Source organism: Urocampus carinirostris, chromosome 16, assembly GCF_059441175.1.
Source record: "Urocampus carinirostris isolate Australia breed hairy pipefish chromosome 16, RoL_Ucar_1.0, whole genome shotgun sequence".
NCBI classification, from domain to species: Eukaryota; Metazoa; Chordata; class Actinopteri; order Syngnathiformes; family Syngnathidae; genus Urocampus; species Urocampus carinirostris.
This window is the reverse complement of record NC_142364.1, coordinates 35,511,213-35,534,673: the sequence shown is the minus strand read 5'-3', so window position 1 is coordinate 35,534,673 and position 23,461 is coordinate 35,511,213. Positions and strand designations below refer to the sequence as shown.

The 23,461-nt window shown below is 38.8% G+C and overlaps 1 protein-coding gene and 1 pseudogene across 2 annotated transcripts in view; one reads left to right on the top strand and one right to left on the bottom strand.

The window, feature by feature from the left end:
- The window catches only part of LOC148351194 (DENN domain-containing protein 1A-like), a 118,448-nt gene that overhangs the window by 7,229 nt on the left and 87,758 nt on the right, over nt 1-23,461 (top strand). For both annotated transcript variants that reach the window (XM_088356121.1, XM_088356120.1), the window contains exons 2-7: nt 8,891-8,955; nt 9,717-9,760; nt 14,109-14,158; nt 15,301-15,420; nt 15,982-16,051; nt 19,779-19,859. In XM_088356121.1, the coding sequence (XP_088212247.1) occupies nt 8,891-8,955; nt 9,717-9,760; nt 14,109-14,158; nt 15,301-15,420; nt 15,982-16,051; nt 19,779-19,859 (430 nt within the window). The remainder of the gene's footprint in view (nt 1-8,890; nt 8,956-9,716; nt 9,761-14,108; nt 14,159-15,300; nt 15,421-15,981; nt 16,052-19,778; nt 19,860-23,461) is intronic.
- On the bottom strand, nt 6,164-6,310 carry LOC148351196 (U2 spliceosomal RNA; annotated as a pseudogene).

Below are 23,461 nucleotides of genomic sequence, written 5' to 3'. Positions count from 1 at the left end.
TCCTTTGTTATTTGCCTGTTTTCGTTCTGAAGTTTAAAAAGCCCCTCATTTTTGCTCATAATTTTTTTTAAAAAGTAGCGTGTACATTTTTCCCCTTCTTCTATTTCTCTTTCTCTGCTTCTTATTATGATGCCTTTGCTCTTTATTTCCACCAAAGCGTTTAGTTCTTGTTTGGTCTCTTTGATTTCATCATTAAAGTCCATCCCCTTTTCTGTTAGGATGAAATAGCGTTGGAGTCTTCTTTGTAGTCCCGACAGACGTTTCATCTCTTTCTCTTTCTTGTTTTCCCCTGCATTTTTGAAAAAGGTCTGTGTTCGTTTCTTTGTCATTTCCCACCATTGTGCTCGTGAATCATACGAGTCTTGAAGGGTCTGCCAGTCTTTGTACAGCTCCCTGTATTGTACGACTAGAGCCTCATCCTCCAGCAGGGAGCAGTTTAACTTCCACAGACCCTTCCCAACAGTCATACCTGAAGGAAATGAGAGAGAGCAGGACAGTAGCAAGTGATCCGAAAAAAAAACAGGAATTAATCTTGCATCACTCTGTGCTAAACCCCCTTCTAAATATGTAGTCTATTCGAGAGGCTCTGGCATTGTCACTACTGAACCAGGTGAAGCCTTCCTCTCCTGGGTGTATGGATTTGAAACAGTCCTCCAGTTTAAATGTCCGGCACATGTCTTGTAATAAAGTTGATGTTTTATCTACTTTAAACTCCTCATCGGTCCTTTCTATCCTTCCTACTTAGGATGCAATTAAAATCTCCTCCCATGATTAGTGGTTGATGGCCTAGCATATGCGACTGGATGTCCTTTAAGAGTTCGTACCTGAGTTGTCTGTCGGCATGGCCATATATGTTAATGAGGTTAAAATCATTCCCTATAAAAGAAAGTCTTGTTAAGATTGTGCGTCCGTCTCTCATCACAGTACTCCCCTTAATGATGAGTTGAGGGTTGTTTGTTAAAATGGCTACCCCATCGTTATGGTTTTCATTCGAGCCACTCCATAATGACGGATATGGCCAAATCTCTTCCCACTGTTTATAATTTTTTAGAAAGGGGATGCAGCATTCTTGTAGTAAAAACACATCCGTTCTGATAGTTTTTAAGAACGATAAAACACTGTGAGCCTTAACCTTTGATCTCAAGCTTCTCACATTGATAGTAGAGAATGTAATGTTCATAATTGTTGTTAAAGTATTTAAACTACTTAGACAAAACCGGGGGATCCGAGTCCATTCTTTGGTGATCATCGAGAGTGTCACCTGTGTCAGACACATCACTTAAGAGCAGTACCTCATTTGGAGACTCACCGGGGAAAACTCTGGAATCCTCTGACTCTCTGTCTGTGGTTCCAGGTCTTCCCCTTTTTTCTGGGTTAGGGGGTGAGCCAGAGGACCTATCGAGGGGTCTCTTACTTCCCTTCCCACTAAGGGTCAGATTTTTTCCCTCCCCGACTTCCTCCGGCTCAACTTCATACAGTGCCCTTGTGGGCTTTTTCATCGGCAATCGGCTTTCTTCTAAATCTCTTTTCTTTGTTTCCGGTATTTTCACCACCCCCAATTTTGTCTTACTTTTACCCCTCTTTCCAGTGCCCGTATGGGTTTTTGGAGAGTCGTTCGCCTTTTCGACTTGTTTGTCTTCTCGAAATCCCGGCAGTGGCGTAGCAAACAAATTTGCTAATTCGGACTCTCTTCCAGGCCCTTCCTGATTAATATGTGTTTTTGGAGTGGCAGTTGCCTTTTCTATTTGTTTGTCTTTTCCAAATTCAGGTATTTTATGAGAAATCGAATTAGAATTTCTAGGTCCTTCCTGATTCAAATTTGATTCTCTGGTCTCTCCTCCAGGGGTTTTGGTAGGGACATCTGTATTTTCAATTTGTTTGTCTTGTCCATTTTCTTTGTACATTTCTTGATCAAATTCATTGCGTATTTCCATAACTTTATTTATTTCCTGTTCATCTTCATTGGGTATTTCCATAACTTTATTCATTTCTTGTTCATTTTCTTTTGGTATTTCCATAACTTTATTCATTTCATTGTCTTTGTTACATTTATTAATTTCATTATCTATGTTACATTTATTCATTTTATTATCTATGTTGTCTGACATCATTTCATTGTCTTTGTTGTCTTTGTTTACTGCCTTCCTAGCTTTCAATTTGTTAGCAAACGGTTTCGGGCAGTTCCTATAGAGGTGGTTCGTTTCTCCACAGAGGTTGCATTTTCTGCTATTGCTACATTCCTCAAAGGGATGTCCAATTGTCCTGCACTTTCCACAAAAAAATCAATCACATACCTCAGCCAGATGCCCATGCTCACCACATTTGCGACAGAGTTTCGGTTGCCCTTGATAGTGGATAAAGCCACGGTTTTCCCCCAGGAATATAGTCGATGGGTGGTGTTTCAGTCCCTGAAAGCCCTGAGGATCTTGCCATTGTTGGACGGGTACCCTCCAGGCACCAGTCCAATAGCCTTTCTCACCCCTCACCTTCATAGCCTGGCCTTTTACCGAGCATTATCTACTCAACCAATAACAGACTTCATCAGCACTCACCACCTCACTAAACATTCTGACAACGACAATCTTGTTCGCATTATCAGTCAGCTTCTCCACTGTAAATCCAGAAGACTGGGGCCTCACTCCCTCAAAGCGATTCCAAAACTCTTGATAAAGAGCCGCCGTTACAAAACTTACATCAAAGCCCTTGCCAGAAGGCATTTTTATGACATTATGTATCTCCTCCTTTTTAAACTTCAGAAGCTTTTCAATAAACTTGTCAATAAAATCCAGCCTTGACATTCCCTCCGAAATTGCCACAACATCTTTGAGCAAGAATCTCACGCAGTTGTCTCCGTCCGCCGGTATAATGCCCGGCCATTGCAGGACTCGGCTGCTTTACTTCTAGCTATATCAAAATGGTTAGAACTATAAAATTAATAATTAACAACACACTTAAAACCGATGCCAATGAGAGTATAAACTCATAGAACGAGTAGTGCTAACCTGATGCGTCCGCCATCAAATACTCTCTACTCCACAACAAAGATTCTAAAATGTAACCTTGAATCAATAGTAGACAATTTTAGAACCACAATCGCAGTACAAAGTTATTTAAACAAACATATGGCCCCATCTTATAATAGTTAAGACCCTTTTCCACTTCCTGGTCCAGCCTGTTTCGCCTCGCCTTTTTGGGTTTTCCCTAATGAAAAAAATACCTTGTTCTTGGTCCCTGGCAGCATGGTTTTTGGTACCAGCTGCCAATGTTCCAACCACAGTCCTGGGGACTCGATCGGACGTCAGTCACTGCTTACCACTGGTTGGTCGGCAATGTCAGTCACTGCCGACCGCTTATTGGATGGCTACCCGTAATTCCGCCCTGTGGTCAGTTGGTGAGGTGCAGTCAATGCAGTCAAGTGGTTCAAACACCTGGATATTAAGCAATAGGTTAATCTAATGCAGAAAGATGGTGGCACGCACTAGTGCAACGTCAGTATTCAAGTTAGTTAAATAGAGAAGAAAAGATAGGTAGTCGTGTTATTAGATCTTTGTAATTTTTATTGGACCTCACCAGGAAGATTTATCCTACACTTGAAGTGCAAAGAAAAATTAATTGTTCATTGTAGAGATGGGAATTCTGACTCTTTTTAGAGAACCGGCTTTTTCAGCTTAGTTCACTAAAAAGAGCCTGCTCTTTCGGCTCCCAAATGGCTCCTCAGCTTGCGCTGGTCAACCCTTATACTACTAATTATTATGTATTGTTTTAAATGACTAAAAAGAAGGGAAATAGAGCAAAATTAACACCGGAACTTTAACACTGAAAAACACAGGAAACATAGATTAAAATATTTATAAATCTACAAATGGAAAGATGAAATACTAAATCATTTTAACCTTTTTATACTCAACATACTTAAAGTCAACAGCACACGATCCCTGAAAAAAAGGCATTTTGAGCAATCACGAGAGAGAAAAACCTCCTTGAAGGAAACCATCTTCAAATTGGTGGGTATCCTACCCGCTCCTCTAAGATCTCTCTCATGGAGACGTTTCTTTCGGGAACGACACCAGTCAGGGTACTGAAATCTTTGGCGAATTAGCTCTCACTCGCCTTTTCTTTTGGCGCATTAGTAACGAATATTTTCACAATTGCTATCTATATATAAGGCAGTGTTTGAAACAACGTCTTCCCGGACGCCCGAGGCGTGCATCTTTTACGTCTGGTTTACAACTTACAAAACGTCTCCGCTCGGGTTGCAGACAACTTTTTTTTTTCTTTTTTTTTTTCAAATCAACATTTGCTTTATTCCGATTTTAAAATCTTCGTTCGGTTTGGAAATTTCGGAATTTCGGTTCGTTCAGCGATTTGCATACTCGCCAGCCGATCAGAAGCCCGCGTCAAATAACTTCGTGCTTCCGGACTTTCCCGAGCGTTATATGGTCGCGCATTTGCATATCATTTTCCAAAGTAGAAGCACAGAGAACACAAGAAAAATGGATAAGTGGTTAGGAATCAAGCCAAAACCTCAGCCCCAAAAGAAAGATTCAAAGCAACTTTTATGACCCTACAAAACATAACGTACGTTAAAAGCATTGTGGAAAGAGGAGGTCACGTGGCTTGAAGCAGACGAGGCAATGTAAACATTACATGAATGAAGAAGGTACATACTGATGGCAGATGGAAAACAGCGATGTCATATACATGCAATGAATGTTATAAGTAGATTTATAAAAAACTTAATTTTAAATTGTTGTTCTGTTATATATTCTGATTATCAATCCTTAATACTTTGCAACAATTTTTTTTTTTTTTTTGCGATTAGTAGTCTTATTGTGTTTCAAGTTGTGAAAAATGGGGCAGGCAACTTTATGGCCCGGCAGGCAACTTTTAGAGTTGTCTGCCCTGGTGTCTGGTAACATTTTGTCACAAGTTTCAGCCACTGCTATAAGGTATTCGGTATTTTTAATGGTTTCATGATCTGAAAAGATGTGACGAAAACATACTCGGAGGAGAGTGGAAAACCGCTTTATTCAAACTAATGCACCGCTTTTGACCGTCAGTAACAATAACGGCGTTGTAACAGCAGAAAAATTAATCAGTTAGATTACCCCCTTACTGTAAAAAATAATGCTGTTACATATCTTTCAATTTAAAAAACAAATTGTTTATTTCAATGGCAATTATTTATTAATAGAATTAAAAAAGATAAAAACTCACTTGCTTATTGCTTTTAAGGATCGCTAAATGAGATGCCGGTTCTTATTTTCGAGGTGGTCCCTCATTCACAACATAAAACAACATTTAAACATTATATTATATACACACAAGACACACACATTCTATTTAATTTATTTATTTTTAGTTTTAATTTCTTGCCTTTCCTAGTCAGATTTCTAGTCAATGACTGTTTATTTAATGCATACATTGTGTACATTTCACCTTTTTTCATCAGCACATAAAGGTCCATGAATGCAATGTTTAAAATAAATCAATAAAATAAATACAACAACTTTTGTGGAAAACATACTTTTAGTCATCTTACAATCATAACTATACTACCAGTTGATAAATAAAAATCAATGAAATAAAGAGAATAAATATTAACAATGATTTGAACAGGAAAAAATTCATCACTATTAGCATAATTGTATTTAAAAACAACAACTGGAAGTGTTGTTGATTGAAGAAAGTTTGGAACGAGCCTTATAGCCAAGTACTAACCAACCAATTTATGTTTTAAGTCTTGGTAGTCTGCATCTATATTTATATAGCGCTCATAGCGCTCGCAAGTCAATGAAGACGCCCCAAAGAGCTTTACAATGTGCTTCACACGTACCCATTCGCACCGACACTCACATACCGATAGCAGCATCAGCCATGGACTTTTTGTACTTTTTCGTTTTTTTATTTGTTAAAAAAGTTTAAAATATCCAATAAAGTGTGTTCCACTTTGTTCTTGTGTCCCACTTTTTTGTTGATTCTTCAAAAGAAATCACAGTGGGGTTTGGGGTTTTTAAGGGTTATTGATCTATCTTCGTTATTCATTATCCATTGTCCGTTATCGGTCAGTTCATAATACGCTACAAAGCCTAGGAGCCGGGACACTTACTCTCAGCCAAAAGGCCAAGCTAAGGTCCTAGCCCTAAAGCCTTGCTGCGATCATTGCGAATGCACCGTTCTCGGAGGTACTGCAATACCGGGCCGATGCGTGGAGTGGACAGAGCAAGCTCATATTCCATCTCCGAAATGCAAAAATCAAAGATAGTGAAAAGGCCAAGTTAAGGTCCTAGCAAAAAAGCGCTGACCCATACCTGACACAACGCCTGGATGCCACTCCGCGCTCAGCCGCAAAACATACACCGTCCAAAACATATCTTTATGTTTGAAGTCTGAAATGTGGCAAAAGGTTACAAAGTTCAAGGAGGCCAAGTAGTTTCGCAAGCCACTGTTAGATTCAAGGTGTCAGTCCAACAGAGTACGTTTTGGCCGTAAATTGTTAAATAATCAATTATATGGAAGTTCACTAAACAATCTATGGCAATTGTCAAGACATTTTATGATTAAAAACCACAGAACAAACTAACCCAAGACACATGTTTTACCCAGAAGCTCTTGGCACCTAGAGCAGTTTGTTTAGGTGAGTGGTAGTAATGGGCGGAGCTATAAATGGGGCGCGCGCACTACTCACCCAGCCTCTTACGCACTTAAGGCACAGGTGTCAAACATGCGGCCTGCATGTTGTCAGCTGCAGTTTGAAACATGTCCACTTGATGTTGTCTCTCTTTCTGTACTTGTACACCCCTTTTCTCTTTCTTTTTTCCTTTTCACTTTCTCTCTTTCTCACTCTCTCATTTGTCTTTCTTTATGTGTTTCTCCCTTCATCTCTTTTTCTTTTTTCAATTTCTTTCTCACTCTTTTATTTCCCTCTTTCTTTCTCTGTCTCTTTTTTCGCTTTTGCACTCTCGATGTTCTCTTCTTTATCACTTATTTCATTCTTTCCTTCTTTCTTTCTCTTTTTCTCTCACTCTTTTTCCCTATTTTTTTCTTTTTCTTTCGCTCCCTCTTTTTCCTGTCTGTGTCTCTGTCCATCTGTCTGTCTGTCTGTCTGTCTTCCTCTTTTTTTCTTGCTTTCCCTCTTTTTTTTCTTGCTTTCTCTTTTACTTTCTCTCTTCCTGTCTTGTTCTCTTTCTCTCTTTAATTTACTAGTCCGGCCCATGTGAGAGTTTACTTTACTATGTGGCCCCCAAACTAAAAAGTTTGACACCTCTAGTTTGAAGTATTATGTGACATTTTTACAAAAGAACTTTGCTCGCAACTTGTTTTGAAACCATTATTCAGGACAAAAATGGGCTCCATCACCTAAGTTATTGTGGGAGGGAGAAAACATTTAAACAGTATGTTTCCATAGTGCAGTGGTTAGCACATTCACACAACATGCGAAAGGTGCTCAAGATTGGGTGGAATCATATGATGGCCTGGACAGAAAATGGTACCCCTACTGCCGTAGTAGTTTAAGGGATCCGAACCAACCCTGACCCGATATTTATAATGAAATAGGATCCAGGCTCTGGTATTATTCTTTTTTCATAGATTTTCATCAAATCATCAAACGTCACATGGTGAAATAGAATGTGCTGAAGAATTAGATTTTGTCTGGTGATCGGGTTTGGCGGTTTTGTTTGAATTATGTTTTAAAATATATGGTGTGGCTCCCTTAAAACAAAATCTAAATATTTTCCCTTTATCGCTCTTTGTGTCAAAAAGGTTTCTGACCCCTGATTTAGTAGAGGCATATCAGTGCCCATTTTCCTTTTCAACACTTGTTGATCTGTTACAGTGAGCATACCGGTAAGTTAGGACTGTCCAATATGTGCTTGTGCGCATGTGTTAACACACTTGTGTGTGGCATTTTTTCTGTGGAGATTAGTGAACTAGGTTCGAAATGTATCACTATTTGTGTTTAAATTTTAAGTATGTTTCCAAAATAGGTTTATGATTTGAAACATGGTTAGGGCTAGGGATAGGGTTACAGCTAGGGTCAGGTGTAGGTTTAGGAACTAGAGTTTAAGTTCCATATTAGGGTTCTAAATTAAATGCGGGGTTCCAAAATTCGTTTAGAGCAGTGATTTTTAACCACTGTGCTGCGACACTCTAGTGTGCCATGAGAGATCGTCATGTGTGCCGTGAGAAATGATGCAATGTAACTTTTTAAAACTTTAAATTTTATAAAACATTTATCAATCGTTTTCTGCAAATATTATGTCATTGTCAAGTGTCTGTGCTTTGAAATTGAATTTGATTGTAATTAAACATACTGTTCAGTGTCATTTTATAACATTTTTAGTTAGTGGTGTGCCACAAAATTTTTCCTGTGTAAAAAAACGTTCCCTGGCTCAGAACAGTTTGAAAAACACTGGTGTAGAGCTAGGGTTACGATTTGAATCAGGGTTTGGGCTAGGGTTTGGCGTAGATTAAGGGCTAGCTGCTTGAGTTTGAGCTCCACATTCGGGTACTAAACTGAATGTCTGGTACCAAACTGGGTTTAGAGTGAGCTTTATGGTTTTAAACAAGGTTAGGACTAGGGTAAATCTAGAGCTAGGTGTAGGGATTGTTTAGGAGCGTGGATTTGGACTACAAGTTAGGGTTTTAAGACGAAATAAGGTTTGGGCTAGAATTAGGGCTTGAAACTTGATTGGCACTGGATCTATGCTTTTAATGGTTATGGGAAAATTATAAAATGACTTTGAAAGTGCTTAAAAAGTGCTTGAAATTGCCCATTTAAAATTTGTACCAACCCTGGTTTTAGCTTAATCACAAATTTTGTATGTCGCTTGTATTTTTCTTGAAATTAGTTACATAGACTTTCTCTTTCTCTCTCTCTCTACCATAGGAAAAACCCAGATTCTGCTTTCGAAGTATATATGGAGGTTGCGCAGTCAGAAATACAAAGCTCAGGTACGTTTCCCGTTTTTTATTGAAACCATTTCCTGTAACATGTCACCATCCTTAGCTATTACTCAAATTAAATAAATGACACGAAGCACAAAGGTATAATGACATTGATAATACCCACCATTTTGAAACATGATGGCATTGTAGCTGCAATCTCAAACTGAAGTAACAAAAAAATATGTTTTTCGGGAAGACAAAAAATTTCAAAAAATAACTATGGGCCCTGTCCTACTTACGAACGCAATGGTAAAGAAGTGTAAAAAAGAGGCGAGCTGTTTCTTATGAAATGAAAGTGGAATAAGAAAGCTTGATGCGGTTGAGAAAATGTTTGGATCGCTTTTTTTCGGCCACTTTCTACTACATGGGAGAAAGTCGCCTAAGTCTTGAAGCTCATCTTCCAAAAGTAAGTTTATAGAGCATATTATTTTATTAAATGTTTATTTTTCAGTAAAAAACAATACAGGTTACTTATACAAGCCTTAAACATACATTCTATACAAAATATAGCACTGAAGCAACTTAAGAACGGATTCAACTCATGAACGATCGTCCAGAACGCATCTCGTTCATATGTAGGGCTGCGTCTGTAGTTACTTACTACTAAAAAACATTTTCAGCCTAGAAATTGTACTTTTAAATGCTACTAGGATTTTTTTTCCAAATCTGAACATGTTATATCCATTGTGAATGTGATTTTCAATGTTTAGCAGCTCTGTAGTTTTCATGTTGGTGTAATGATTATCTGAAATATGTTTTTCTAACAGTGCATACAATCCGGAGGACATTCCCTGAAAACTTCCATGATGAGGTTTGTTTTTGTCAAACGTACAATCCAATACAATCAAAAGTATGTGACTGCCTTAAAACTTGGCGACACGAGACTAGGACTGCATTTTCAAACCCTGGTACAACTAAGTTGTTTTGTTGTCCAGAGTAACTAATTTCCCTCATAAATATGTGCTTGTATTTAGTCTGTTCTTGAAAGTAGTTATAAATGTTGGATCAACTTCTTTTTTATACTTAATTTAATAAAACTTATGCCTAATAACCCTTTTACCAAATCTGTTTCCTAGTTAGCTTGCGAATTTTTCTTTAGCTGAGTTCCATGTTCTTTTGTCCTGAAGCCAATTCTTTAATTCATTTTGTTTTTATACTAACTAGAGCTAACTAACTACCATATTTTCACGACTGTAAGGCGTACCTAAGAGCCTTTATTTTTTTAATAGGCTGACCGTGCGCCTTATATATGGATCAATATTGAGTCGCAAGGTTTCGCAACTAAGGCAAGCAGGCGCCGACAAGATTTTCCCCCGTAGGTGAAGTAGTCCGTTGTGAATGTTGGCACATATATATATACCGTATTTTCCGCACTATAAGGCGCACCTAAAAGTCTTAATTTTTTTCAAAAGCTGACCATGCGCCTTATAATACAGTGCGCCTTATATATGGCTCAATATTAAATCGCAAGGTCTGGCAACTTACGCAACAGCCGCCGACTCGATTTTCCCCCGAACGTGGAGTAGTCCGCGGTGTATGCTGGGATTTATACACCGGCGTTTCATTCGCTAACCAATGTGTCAATCATCATTTGAATCGATCGCTATTGGCTAAAGTTATTCGGAGCCTTGTATTGGCTAGAGGGCCAAAACAAACCCTGCAATTGGCCGAAAAAGATGTGTCAATCATCCGTTAAATCGATCGCTATTGGCTGAAGTTATTCGGAGCCTCGGATAGGCTAGAGGGCCAAAACAAACCCTGCAATTGGCCGAAAAAGATGACTGAATAGCAAGCTTGCTAAACTACGCCATAAAGAAACATGTTTCATTAGTCTGTATTTGTAAACATTTTATTCTCCTGGATTTACTACACTCACGGATGTAAGAAGACCATGATTGCGTATCTTTATTGAATGTGAAAATTTAGGTGAGCTATGCGGCTTTATATTTTCCCAGTATCTTGTTTTAGAACGATCTTGATGTTGCTGTGATGAGTTGTGTGAATTAAACTCAATTCCAAGTGTTTATTGTCATATGCACAGTAAAGCGAAAAAGAAAATAGAAACCAATGAATGGTTGGCATTTCTTGAATCCCAAGACTGGAACCTTCCGAATGATATTTGAAAGGATGCATTTGAGTGACATCGTACGGACACCGCATCCGCACGTGTCTACGACACGTATTTGTTTCTTTGCAAGCTTTTGGAATGTTAAGGGGGTAATCAGTTTGACTGAATCATCTGACCTTTTTGTCGATGTTCACATTGTAGCGCCCTATTACCCGGTGCGCCCTATAGTGCGGAAAATACGGTATCTATCTATCTACCAACCACTCTGCCGCCGTGCTGCCGTTTGTTAAGAATGTTAAATATAAATTAAAACTACTAAATCAAACATAATTAATGCGATCAATTTCTATCTATCTATCTATCTATCTATCTATCTATCTATCTATCTATCTATCTATCTATCTATCTATCTATCTATCTATCTATCTATCTATCTATCTATCTATCTATCTATCTATCTATCTATCTATCTATCTATCTATCTATCTATCTATCTATCTATCTATCTATCTATCTATCTATCTCTTATCTATTTATCTATCTATCTCTTATCTATCTGAGAGAGAGAGAGAGAATATACTTTTATTTTCATTCTTTGTAACTATGCACACAGAACGAAATGTCGATACACCCGACCCGTACAGTTAAACTGTAGCGCAGCCAAACAGGGCGCCGCCATTTTAGAGACCTCCCAGTCTCGGAGCGGGCGCCCTACCATCTAGGCTACCGAGCTATATATATATATATATATATATATATATATATACTGGACTGTCTCAGAAAATTAGAATATTGTGATAAAGTTCTTTATTTTCTGTAATGCAATTAAAAAAACAAATGTCATACATTCTGGATTCATTACACATCAACTGAACTATTTCAAGCCTTTTATTATTTTAATATTGCTGAATTTGGCTTAAGAAAACTCAAAAATCCTATCTCAAAATATTAGAATACTTCCTCAGACCAAGTAAAAAAATAATTCTATAACAGCAAAACTAAATCAAACATATGAAAATGTCCATTGATGCACTCAGTACTTGGTTGGGAATCCTTTTGCACGGATTACTGCATCAATCCGGCGTGGCATGGAGGCAATCAGCCTGTGGCATTGCTGAGGTGTTATTGATGCCCAGGATGCTTCGATAGCGGCCTTCAGCTCATTTGCATTTGTAGGTCTGGTGTCTTTCATCTTCTTCTTAATTATACCCCACAAATTCTCGATGGGGTTCAGTTCAGTCTTGGGATTCAAGAAATGTCAAACATTTCTATGTTTCTATTTTCGCTCACAACCTTACTGTGCATATGACAATAAACACTTGGAATTGAGTTTAATTCACTCAACTCATCACAGCAACATCAAGATAGTTCTAAAACAAGATACCGGGAAAATATAAAGCCGCATAACTCACCCAAGTTCTCACATTCAATAATGATACACAATCATGGTCTTCCTACAACTGTGAATGAAGTAAATCCAGGAGAGTAGAATATTTACAAATACAGACTAATGAAACATGTTTCTTTATGGCGTACTGTAGCAAGCTTGCTACGCCATTGCTAAACTCGTCCGATTGAAGGGTTTGTTTTGGGCATCTAGCCAATCCGAGGCTCCGAATAACTTAAGCCAACAATGATCGATTTAAATGATGATTGACACATTGGTTAGCCAATGAAACGCCGGTATATTAATCCCAGCATACACCGCGGACTTGCTACGCCATTGCTAAACTTGTCCGATTGAAGGGTTTGTTTTGGGCATCTAGCCAATCCGAGGCTCCGAATAACTTAAGCCAACAGTGATCGATTCAAATGATGATTGACACATTGGTTAGCCAATGAAACGCCGGTATATAAAACCCAGCATACACCGCAGACTTGCTACGCCATTGCTTAACTCGTCCGATTGAAGGGTTTGTTTTGGGCATCTAGCCAATCCGAGGCTCCGAATAACTTATGCCAACAGTGATCGATTCAAATGATGATTGACACATTGGTTAGCCAATGAAACGCCGGTATATAAATCCCAGCATACACCGCGGACTTGCTATGCCATTGCTAAACTCGGCCGATTGAAGGGTTTGTTTTGGGCATCTAGCCAATCCGAGGCTCCGAATAACTTTAGCCAATAGTGATCGATTCAAATGATGATTGACACATTGGTTAGCCAATGAAACGCCGGTATATAAATGCCAGCATACACCGCGGACTTGCTACGCCATTGCTAAACTCGGCCGATTGAAGGGTTTGTTTTGGGCATCTAGCCAATCCGAGGCTCCGAATAACTTTAGCCAATAGTGATCGATTCAAATGATGATTGACACATTGGTTAGCCAATGAAACGCCGGTGTATAAATCCCAGCATACACCGCGGACTACTCCACGTTCGGGGGAAAATCGAGTCGGCGGCCGTTGAGTAAGTTGCGAAACCTTGGGAATTTAATGTTGAGCCATATATAAGGCGCACTATGTTATAAGGCGCATGGTCAGCTTTTGAAAAAAATTAAGACTTTTAGGTGCGCCTTATGGTGCGGAAAATACGGTGTATATGTATATATATATATATATATATATATATATATATATATATGTGTACTGTATATATATATATATATATATATATATATATATATATATATAAAACCGCGATAACCGAGGTCTTACTCTATATAGAGAGATGTATGTAGAGAGAGAGAGAGAGAGAGAGAGAGATGTATATATATATATATATATATATATATATATATGTATGTACAAAATTTGGGCCGGGTTCGGGCTTAAAATGTCAATCATAAAGTCGGGTTGGTCAGGCTTCTCTCTCTCTCTCTCTCTCTCTCTCTCTCTCTCTCTCTCTCTCTCTCTCTCTCTCTCTCTCGCCATTTTTAATTTATTTATTTTCTTTCGTGGAGGATCTACACATCGAGCACTTATTTTTACTCAAGTAATTACTGTAGCTTTATCAGTTAGAGCGTGGATTTGAATTTTATCTATTATTTACGTTTTTAACCTATTTAACATGTCTGTGTTATAAACGTTTATAGAATTCAAGTGAGTAATATGCATGCTATACCAATGTTTATGTCTCCCGCAGGAATCTATTAAGACAGTGCCAAAGTTCTGCTTTCCATTCTGCTCAGATAGGTAAAAAGACTCAAGCTGAAGCTTATTTATCCATCTTTCTTTCGGATGAAGTTCTGTTGGCACCTGTTTTCACATGATGCGATCCACTCCAATTAGAGCAGGGCTGTCAAACTCATTTTAACTCGGGGGCCACATGATTGAACAAACATTCTGTCGGCGGTCGGACCAGTAGATTAAAGAGATAAAGAAATAAGAGAAAGAGGGAGGGAAAAAGAGAGAGGGCGGGACAAGAAAGAAAAAGAGAGAGAGGGAGAGAGAGAGCCTGAGAAACAAAAGATAAAAAGTCTTGAGAGGGGGAAAAGAAAGGGAGAGGAAGAAAGAAATCCAAAGAGAAATAGAAAGATAGAAGGAGAGAAAAGAGAAAATAAAGCGCAAAGGGTATGAAGAGAGAAAAGGAAAAAAGGAAGTTAGAGCAAAAGAGGTCAAAAGACACACAGAGAGAAAGAGACAATGAGCAACAAAGGAAGAGAAAAAGAGAAAACCAGAGTGATAGAGACATAGAGAGAGTGGGAGAAAAGGAGTGGAAAAGAAAGAGAGAGAGAAATAAATACAAGTACAGTGTCTTTGTGAGAGGCACCGGGCTTTGGCAACATCAAGTTGACATATTTCAACCTGCAGCTTGTTTTTCTCTTGCGCTTCTCTGAGTGTTGTTTCGCGGGACGGATTCAATCCCTGAGCGGGCCTGATCTGGCCTGCGGGCCGCCTGTTAGACACCTGTGAATTAGAGCAACCTCACAGAAGCCATAAGAAGTCAATATTGTGAATATTGAAACTGGAGGTTAGATATAATGAGGAAAGGTGTTTTTTTCACACTTTTACTAAAGCAAAATCCTTGCAACTGTTTCCAAATACTTTGAAATATAATATTCTGATGCAGAGAAGCTCTTTGCATCAAAGCCACTTAAAATTGTGGATTGGAAATCCAGAATTACTTTAGTCCAATTTGTTGGATTCATGCATGATTATCTGCATAATCGACCAAAATTCTGATTTGACAGAATCTTTTCTGCTCTGAATATTTTGAATGCATGTTTACATTGATGATATATTTGAATTAGATTAAGTTTTAACTTCAGAATTCTGAATGGTCACAATTAAGTACTTGTAAGATTGTTTTGTTAATCATCTGGTTTTCTTTTCAGTGAAATAACCTCCCAAACAGACCAGAACTTTACCTTTGTCCTGACTGACATCAACAGTCAACACAAATTTGGGTTTTGTCGCCTTTCCGCAAGCTCACACACCTGCTATTGTATCATCAGGTGAGGAATTAGTTTTAACAATAATAATAATAATAATGATAATAATACATTTTATTTTAAAACACCTTTCAGGTTCCCCAATGTTGCTGTACACAGAACATAAAACAACAAAAAACAAGAATAACATAAGTTGGGTTTGCATTAAAGGTAGATACGGGGGTCATCTGCTAAGCCATGGAAGGAAACGTTAAATTTACGGAACATATGGCCTAGGAGGAGGATGTAGATTATGAAGAGCAGGGGCCCCGGGACAGAGCCCTGGGGCACACCTATTCTGACTGGAGAAAGACTTGAGTTGTACGAATTAATTGCGGCCTGTGAAGTAGGAATTTAACCAGAGGAGGAGGTTGTAGGTTGTGTCAATTGAAGAAAGATGAGAAATGGCATCAAAGGCAGCACTTAAGTCGAAAAGGTTGAGAATGGAGCGTAAACCAGAATCAGCTGCAGTGAATCAGCTTCATTTTATGATAGCTGTTGAATTTGCTGTGTATGTGAATATTTGAAATGAATTACAGTGTTGAGCTGTAGTTTCTAACTTAATGTTTATTTCTTTTCCCCCAGCTACCTGCCATGGTTTGATGTGTTTTATAAACTGCTAAATGTAATTGCTGATTGCACTGTAAATTGCCAGGTAAGGAAGTACAGGTATTGTATAACAATAGAAAACAATGAATATGATATTTAAACTAGTGATGCATGACATTAAAATGTATATCCGATATGATTTGGATGGCATCGGATATATTTTTGTATTTACTATGGTGTTTATAAAATGTACAACGTATACTTCCAAGAGACAGAGTGGAACAAATCTACCGTAAATTCCGGACTATAGAGCGCACCTGATTATAAGCCGCACCCACCACATTTTAAGGGGAAAACCGGTTTTGTCCATACACAAGCCGCACCTGTATATAAGCCGCATGCACCCACATCAAACAATTACGAATTTAATCCAAGCCAAACCTCAAGTCCCGCGATAAGAACTAGATGTCCTTCTTTGAAGCACACAGACCAAAAATCACAGCCACCAAAATGAACCTAAAATTATATAGGTACTTAAAATTTGTTGCAGACCTGCAGATTCTGGGTGCCCGTTGATAGTAATCCAAGTAAAAAAAGTGTATATTTCCAAAGGTAAGGGTGGGGAAAATATATATCCATTATTGTCCGCCGTGTCCACAAAAACTCCCATCAGCGTTGGCGTTTGCTCCGCCCCTCTTTTTTAATTTCCTCGTGCAGAATAAGTGTCTCAAATAAATACAAATAAATACATTACAAAAATATACATTTGCATACATACACATATTTACAAAGAAAGACGGTACATCGAGAGAGTTTTCAAAGCTTTAATAATAATAATATAAACTTTCATCCTAAACCGTGCCTTCGGGAGGTAGCCTCACGCTACTAACAAGACGCTCGCATACCTGCAAGTTAGTCTGTTAAGGTAATAAATGACGTAATCACAAAAATCACGGCAGATCATCCGCTTCTTCCTCCTTGATTAAGACATCTAAGTTGACTTTCCCAATGTCGGAAAGAAAATTTATCCTGATGATGTTGCTCCACGTTCCCTTACTTCAATACACCCCGACAATATACCCATTTGCTTTGAACATGGTGGCTGTGTCGGGAGCCTTATTTTATGCAATCTGCATGATGAGGGTATGTTTACGCTCAAATATAGTGATCTTCCCCGGCACACATAATCCACCGGTCTAAATCTTACCTCTCATACTCGAGCGCCGCTGGCGGCCCGTTAAAAAAATTACATAAATTGGCTGCATCTCTGAATAAGCCGCAGGGTTGAAAATTTGGGGAAAAAGTAGCGGTTTATTGTCCGGAATTTACGGTATGTTATAAAGAAAAACAGTTATTGTGACTGCACTCATTAAAATAGTAAACTTTTTTTTTTCCTGTTTGATTTCTTGTAATAAACTTTACGATTGTTGCCTTTTGCTTATTGATAGATTAACATTTTTATTTTTTTAATCACTAGTCATCAGATACAAGGTTATAATAAACCCAAAAAAATCAACAGCTTTAAAAACAATTCACAAAACTGAAGAAAAAAAAGGTCTGATGCGTAAAACAGTAATAACGGAGCAAATAAATACAGTATGGAACGGCTTACATTCAAAAACATACAAAAAGTGCATTAGTCAAGTAATTTTTCACAAAATCAAGACTAGTTTATCCGTGCTGAAAAAAATACATACTACTATTTAAACACAATAGAAATGTATATTGAACCATAGGTGAATGACGATGAGGTAGTGTAGGTGAACAGGAGGTAACATTGTATGCATGGACAACCATGAAGATGGGGTGCATTGTTTCCTTAAAAAAATTAAGTTGAACTCTCCATTAAGTCTTAGCAGTGCCCGAACTGAGTTCCAAGGGCCTTTTTGTTTCACCATTTCAATCTGATTTTATCTTACTTTTAGCAGTGTGACTCGGGCCGTGGAACACATCATGGAGGAGGAAATGGGGAATGAGAGGGGTTTATTTTTTAATATTGCCTTAATGTTCTTTACTGCATTTATTTGTAAATGTAGCATAAAAATGCCAAAAGTAATAAAGGGCCTGTTTCAAGTACACTCAAAACAACATCTCACCCTAAAAAAGATGAAAAGTAGTTCAAGGATGTTTAAGCAATGCAGCTTGAACACACAACATAAGGAGGTTTACATGATCACACAAGCGAGAAGAGTTCAGAAGAGAAATGTTCTGAATTTCATACAGCACCTTTAAGTACAAAATCAATAATTTTAATAAGTGTTTCCTTTAAAATGTAGCAAACCCTTACCCAAATCTATAGAGCACTATGCCTAGTTGGGAATTATTGGGAATATAAGAGAAAGTTAAAATAATATTTACATTTCTAAACAATATTCAACAAAGATAATTGTAAAGATAGTTGAATATCATGTAGGTATTGGAGTGTGTCACATTTGTTTTATTTTTAATAGTAGCATTTTACCTTCTCTCAGCCATGTGTCCTTTTTCATCGATAACACTTGCTGCATCAGAAAACCCATAACTGCTTCAGCTGCAGTTTCATCTTTTTCAGTTGAGAGACTGTGTATCGCTCATTCAAATTCCGCTTGGAATCCTCGCTAATAACTTTTTCCAAACACCAAGGCTTTTATCTCCCGCCACTGACAAAATTGACCATACAGTTGAGGTGTAATGATATGCCTAGTGCTAATGAGAGCAAAATTATAGCCTAATTACATGACGACGCCATGATGGATGGAAATAAACCATAGTAAACGGTACTCACTTTGATTGAAACTAGTAAACAGTAGACAACAATAATAACAAAACTATACTTTTCAACACCATTGGCAAGGAGTAGTCAAATGAATATTATGCAGCTATCGGATGATGTGGGTCACCTTGTCGGAATGCCCAAAGAACACCATTTAAAGAAACTGATTATTAGCAAGGCTTTCGACCCATACTGTCCTACCCCTGACATATTCACAGATCTAACCAAATCGGCCAGTTTGCCTGACTGCAGTCCCCATGATCGGTAGCATTATCTTGCATATGGAGTACCCCCACACACTGGTGCTAATCTAAAAGCTTTTAAAAGTCTATATGCTTACCACTTTTATCAGTACGCGTTGCTGCGCTGACTGGGAGGCACCTCATGTTGGCAAAGGTGAGACACTAATGTTAGCTGTGTATGCTAATATATTTTATCCAAGGTGCCATCAAATCTCAAATCGACTGCAACCGAAAGCTTTATTGGTAGCTACATTGAGTGTCTTCTACGTGACTCGTACCTGCTTAACATAAATTTGCTCAAAAATACATAAAACGTAGCTTTTAAAGAATGCTCGCTGCAAATCCTGAAGTACTTTGAGGGCTACCAGTCCCTCTGATTGATTGCAGATAGGCATTGCCGTCTTCTTTTTTTGTCTAAAGGTATACGATACAATGCCAAATAGGGCTCAGAACTTTGCTGGTGTGCATAGCCCACAGCACAGCAAGAAATTACCATTGTAGAAAGTCGTTGTTATATTCTTGTCTTAGCTATTGATGTCACGTGCAAAGGGTCATTAGGTAATGTAGACAACACAATATTTTCTATATACGATGTCAGTAATGCAACATCTATTTTGCGTATTGCAAGCGGCTTACCGTCTTAAATAAATCTATCGGGCATTTTTATCAGACAAAATACTTATCAGGCCGAATAAAATTTGTCATTAGTGGGTGAATCTGTTTGATAAATATCCTGCATCCCTAATCCTAACCCATCCAGAATTTGATTAATTCATGAAAAATGTGTTTAATACAACAGAAGACATGTCAAAATTAAATTTAATCTTTGATTGTTTTAGGAAAACAAATTCCAGGATCTGATGGTGTCCTTACACAATCTTTCTATTCCTGAGCCCGGTGTTCCCGTCCAGCTAGCTTTGGTAAGTCACAAGTCCCTGTTTCATCCCTTAAAGATTTGTCACATCAGCCAATCTAGTTAAGTCAAGTCACATTTACATGGATAGCCCTTAATCACAACAAATCTTAAAGAGCTGCACAGGAAAAAAAACTTCTTCTACGCATATAGTACTTTGATAAGTAAAACATTTTTCCCCAAGTGTCAATCCTAGGTCTTGAGTGAGGTTAGGCAAATGTTTCAGTGACTGAAACAGTTTGGAGAAAAGGGCTAAGGTTTTGCCTATACACAATCCATCTATTTATCTACCCTGGTCGGGTGTCCGACAGCAAGACAAACACGTACACGAAAACAGAGAAAAAGAAAAAAGTAGCAAAAAAAAAAACCACAAACATTTTTTTTACCATGGCCTGACCCAAATACCCAAACACCCAAACATGTTAAGCACCTCGGCACCCAAGTTCATCATGCTTTCGTCCCTCCGGATGAAACGTGACGCAAAAAAGTGGCCATGTCACTCGGGTCAGGGTGACACAGCGCACCTTTTAGTTCAACAGCAGGGGTCGACAGCTTACACTGGTTTACCCCTGCCGCATCATACAGGTGCCCTGCCCATCCCTTAGAACGCGTCCAAACATCCCACTATCCTTTCACAACACCTCTCCACTCATTCCTATCACCAACAAGAGTTCTTGCTTCCACCACATTTAGACCTCTTTCCTCCATCCATGTCAATTGCAGCCTTCCTCTTGGTCTCCTTCCATTTACTTCTGCTCTGTAGATCCTTTTCAACATTTGCTCCTCATCGAAAACAAACGAGTACTCTCCTATCCACACGCTTGCTCAGTTCCACTACTACTCCAGTTTTGTCTCTCACAATTTCATTTCTCAATCTGTCCAATCTTGTCACTTCCAACATACTCCTCAAACATTTCATCTCAAAAACAATGAATTTCCTTCTCAAATCTGTATTCAGGCTCCAAGTCTCTGCACCATACAACACAGTCGGCATAATCACACGCTCATACAGTCCTCTATTTACATCCAAACACATACTCTTGTTACTCACTTTTTTACTAAATCCTGTGGTGAGGGCCCCTTTCCCGCTGGGAGGTGTGAGACTTCTCCCACCGTGTCGTAAGAGGCGACTAAAGTGGAGGGAGCGAGAGGGCTGGGGATCCTTTCCTCTTTATCTTTACTCCTACAAAAGGCAGCAAGGCAAAGAAATGGGGGCGGGACACCGAAAGGTCTAACAAACCCTAGTTATAGGGTCACTAAATGTGAGAGGATCTGGAAGTAAAGCGACTGAGTGGAAGAAAGAGGAGATTGGAAGGATGATGACTAAAAGGAAGGTTGATGTGTGAGCCTTGAGTGAAACAAAGATGAAACGAATTGGTGAATTACAGCTTGGAGGGTATGTATGGTAGAAAGTCTGGAGTTGCGGGTGGACATGCTGGAGAAGGAGTGGCTGTGCTTATGAGTAAGAAAGCAAAGGAAAAACTGGTGGAGTAGAGATATCTGCAAGATTGATGTGGGTGTGATTGAAGTTGGGTGTAGAAGTATGGATGTTTTTATAAGTGCATATGGACCAGAAAGAAATGCTAAGGAGAGAGAGGAGTTCTGAAAGGATTTGTCCGAATGTGTGGCAAGTGCGAAAGAGTGGTGGAAAGTGATAATACTTGGTGACCTGAATGAGTGGGTGATGGAATGGTTGAAAATGTGGTTGGGAGATATGGAGTACCAGGGAGAAAGGAGAGTGGGAAGAAATTGATTGAGTTATGTGTGTAAAATGAGTTGGTGATTGCAAATATATTGTTTAAAAAGAGGGACGTGAATAAGTATACTTTTGTCAGAGTGGATAGTGTCAAGATGGTGGACAGAGCACTGATGGATTATGTAGTGGTTAGGAAAGGGATGTTAATGAGTGGTACGTCTGATCATTTCTGCGTGGAAGGAAAACTGAGATTAAATGGATCGTAGAGGGATGGTTATAGGAAGAGTGTGAGGGAAGAGGTGAAAATGTCAGAGTTGAGAGAAGTGAGAGTCAAGGCGATTGGTGGTATGGGGAGAATGCCCGTGTTGGGTGACTTATAAATATGAAAGCCCGTGGAAACATTGGAGGTGCAAGAGGCAGTGAAAGAAATTACATGAGGTAAGGCACCTGGGTTGGATGGTTGTACTGCTGAATGCTTGAAAAAAGGTGGCATGGCTATGATTCACTGGTTAGTATGCTTGTTGAATGTTTTTAGGTGGTGTGCTACCTGTTGATTGGTGTGTGTGCCATTGTATAAGGGTAAAGGTGATAAGTATGAATGTAGCAAAATCCGAGAAGTGTCAGTTTGTTGTCTGTATGGAAGAGTCTTGATTAAGAAAGTGAGAGCAAGAACAGATGAGGTGGTCATGGTGGAGCAGAGTGGTTTCAGGCAAGGAAGAGGATGTGTGGATCAGATGTTTGCAATACGACAGGTGTGTGAGAAATATTTTGCAAAAGGTAAGGATTTTTATTTGGCTTTCATGGACTTGGGAAAGGCGTACAACAAGGTTGATAAAGAGGCGTTGTGGCAGGTGATTGTTGTGTATTAAGTGGGTGGAAAGTTGTTGGAAGCATTGAAGAGTTTTATGTAAACAGCAATGTGTAAGAGTAGTAGAGTGAGTCAAGTGAATGGTTCCCTGTGTTGACTGGTGTGAGACAGTGGTGTGTGATGTCGCCATGACTGTTTAATGTGTACATGGATGGTGTGGTGAGAGAGGTGAATGCAAGGGTAGATGTAGAGAGGATGGATCACAGTGGAACAGTGTGGCAGGTAAGTCAGTTAATGTTTGCAGATGACACAGCGCTTGTGGCTGATTCTGCGAAGGTTGTAATGGAGTTTTTGGAAGAGTGTGTGATAGGCGTTATGTGTGAATGTTGGAAAGAGTAAGGTGATGAAGTCTTCACGGGATGGAGTGGGCGTGGCGTTGGAAATAAGGTTGAATAGACAGTTGCAGGAAGAAGTTGAAAGCTTTAGGTACTTTGGTTGTGATGTGGCTGCAGCTGGTGATATGGAGTGCGAGGTATTGCACAGAGTGAATCAAGGAAGCAAGGTTTTGGGTGCTTTGAGGAGAGTAATTAGTATACACAAAGTAAAGGTTTTATTGTTTTTCTCTCCCTTTTTCATCTGAGTGTAGGATTCTACTAGATTTTTTTCCAATGTGTTGTGCTTCTTTACCCACTCTAAAGTTTTAGTAAGTCCCACTGAAATGTTTAACTCGGGTTTCTTTTTCAAAAAGAAAAATCTCTGAATGCTAAAGAAAGAGAAAAAAATAAAAGTATTTATAGTATTGCAAAATTTTCCAAGGCCGAGATTTGGAGGTGTTTTCGGAGTTTTTGTGTATGTTTAGACCCATGTTTGGCGAAGGTAATATATTATGGTACAAAGGATAAAATGGACATCTAAACTTATGTTGAAGCTTGCAACTAAAAGGCCCCTATACATGCGAAATTGATTTGTTCACTGATCGAGCTCCTATCTAGAATGACCATATTTTCACGACTATAATGGCACACCAGGTTATAAGGCGCACCCCCAAAAAAAATGTTTTTTGTCCTATATTTTTCATACATAAGGCGCACAACACTAAAAGGCG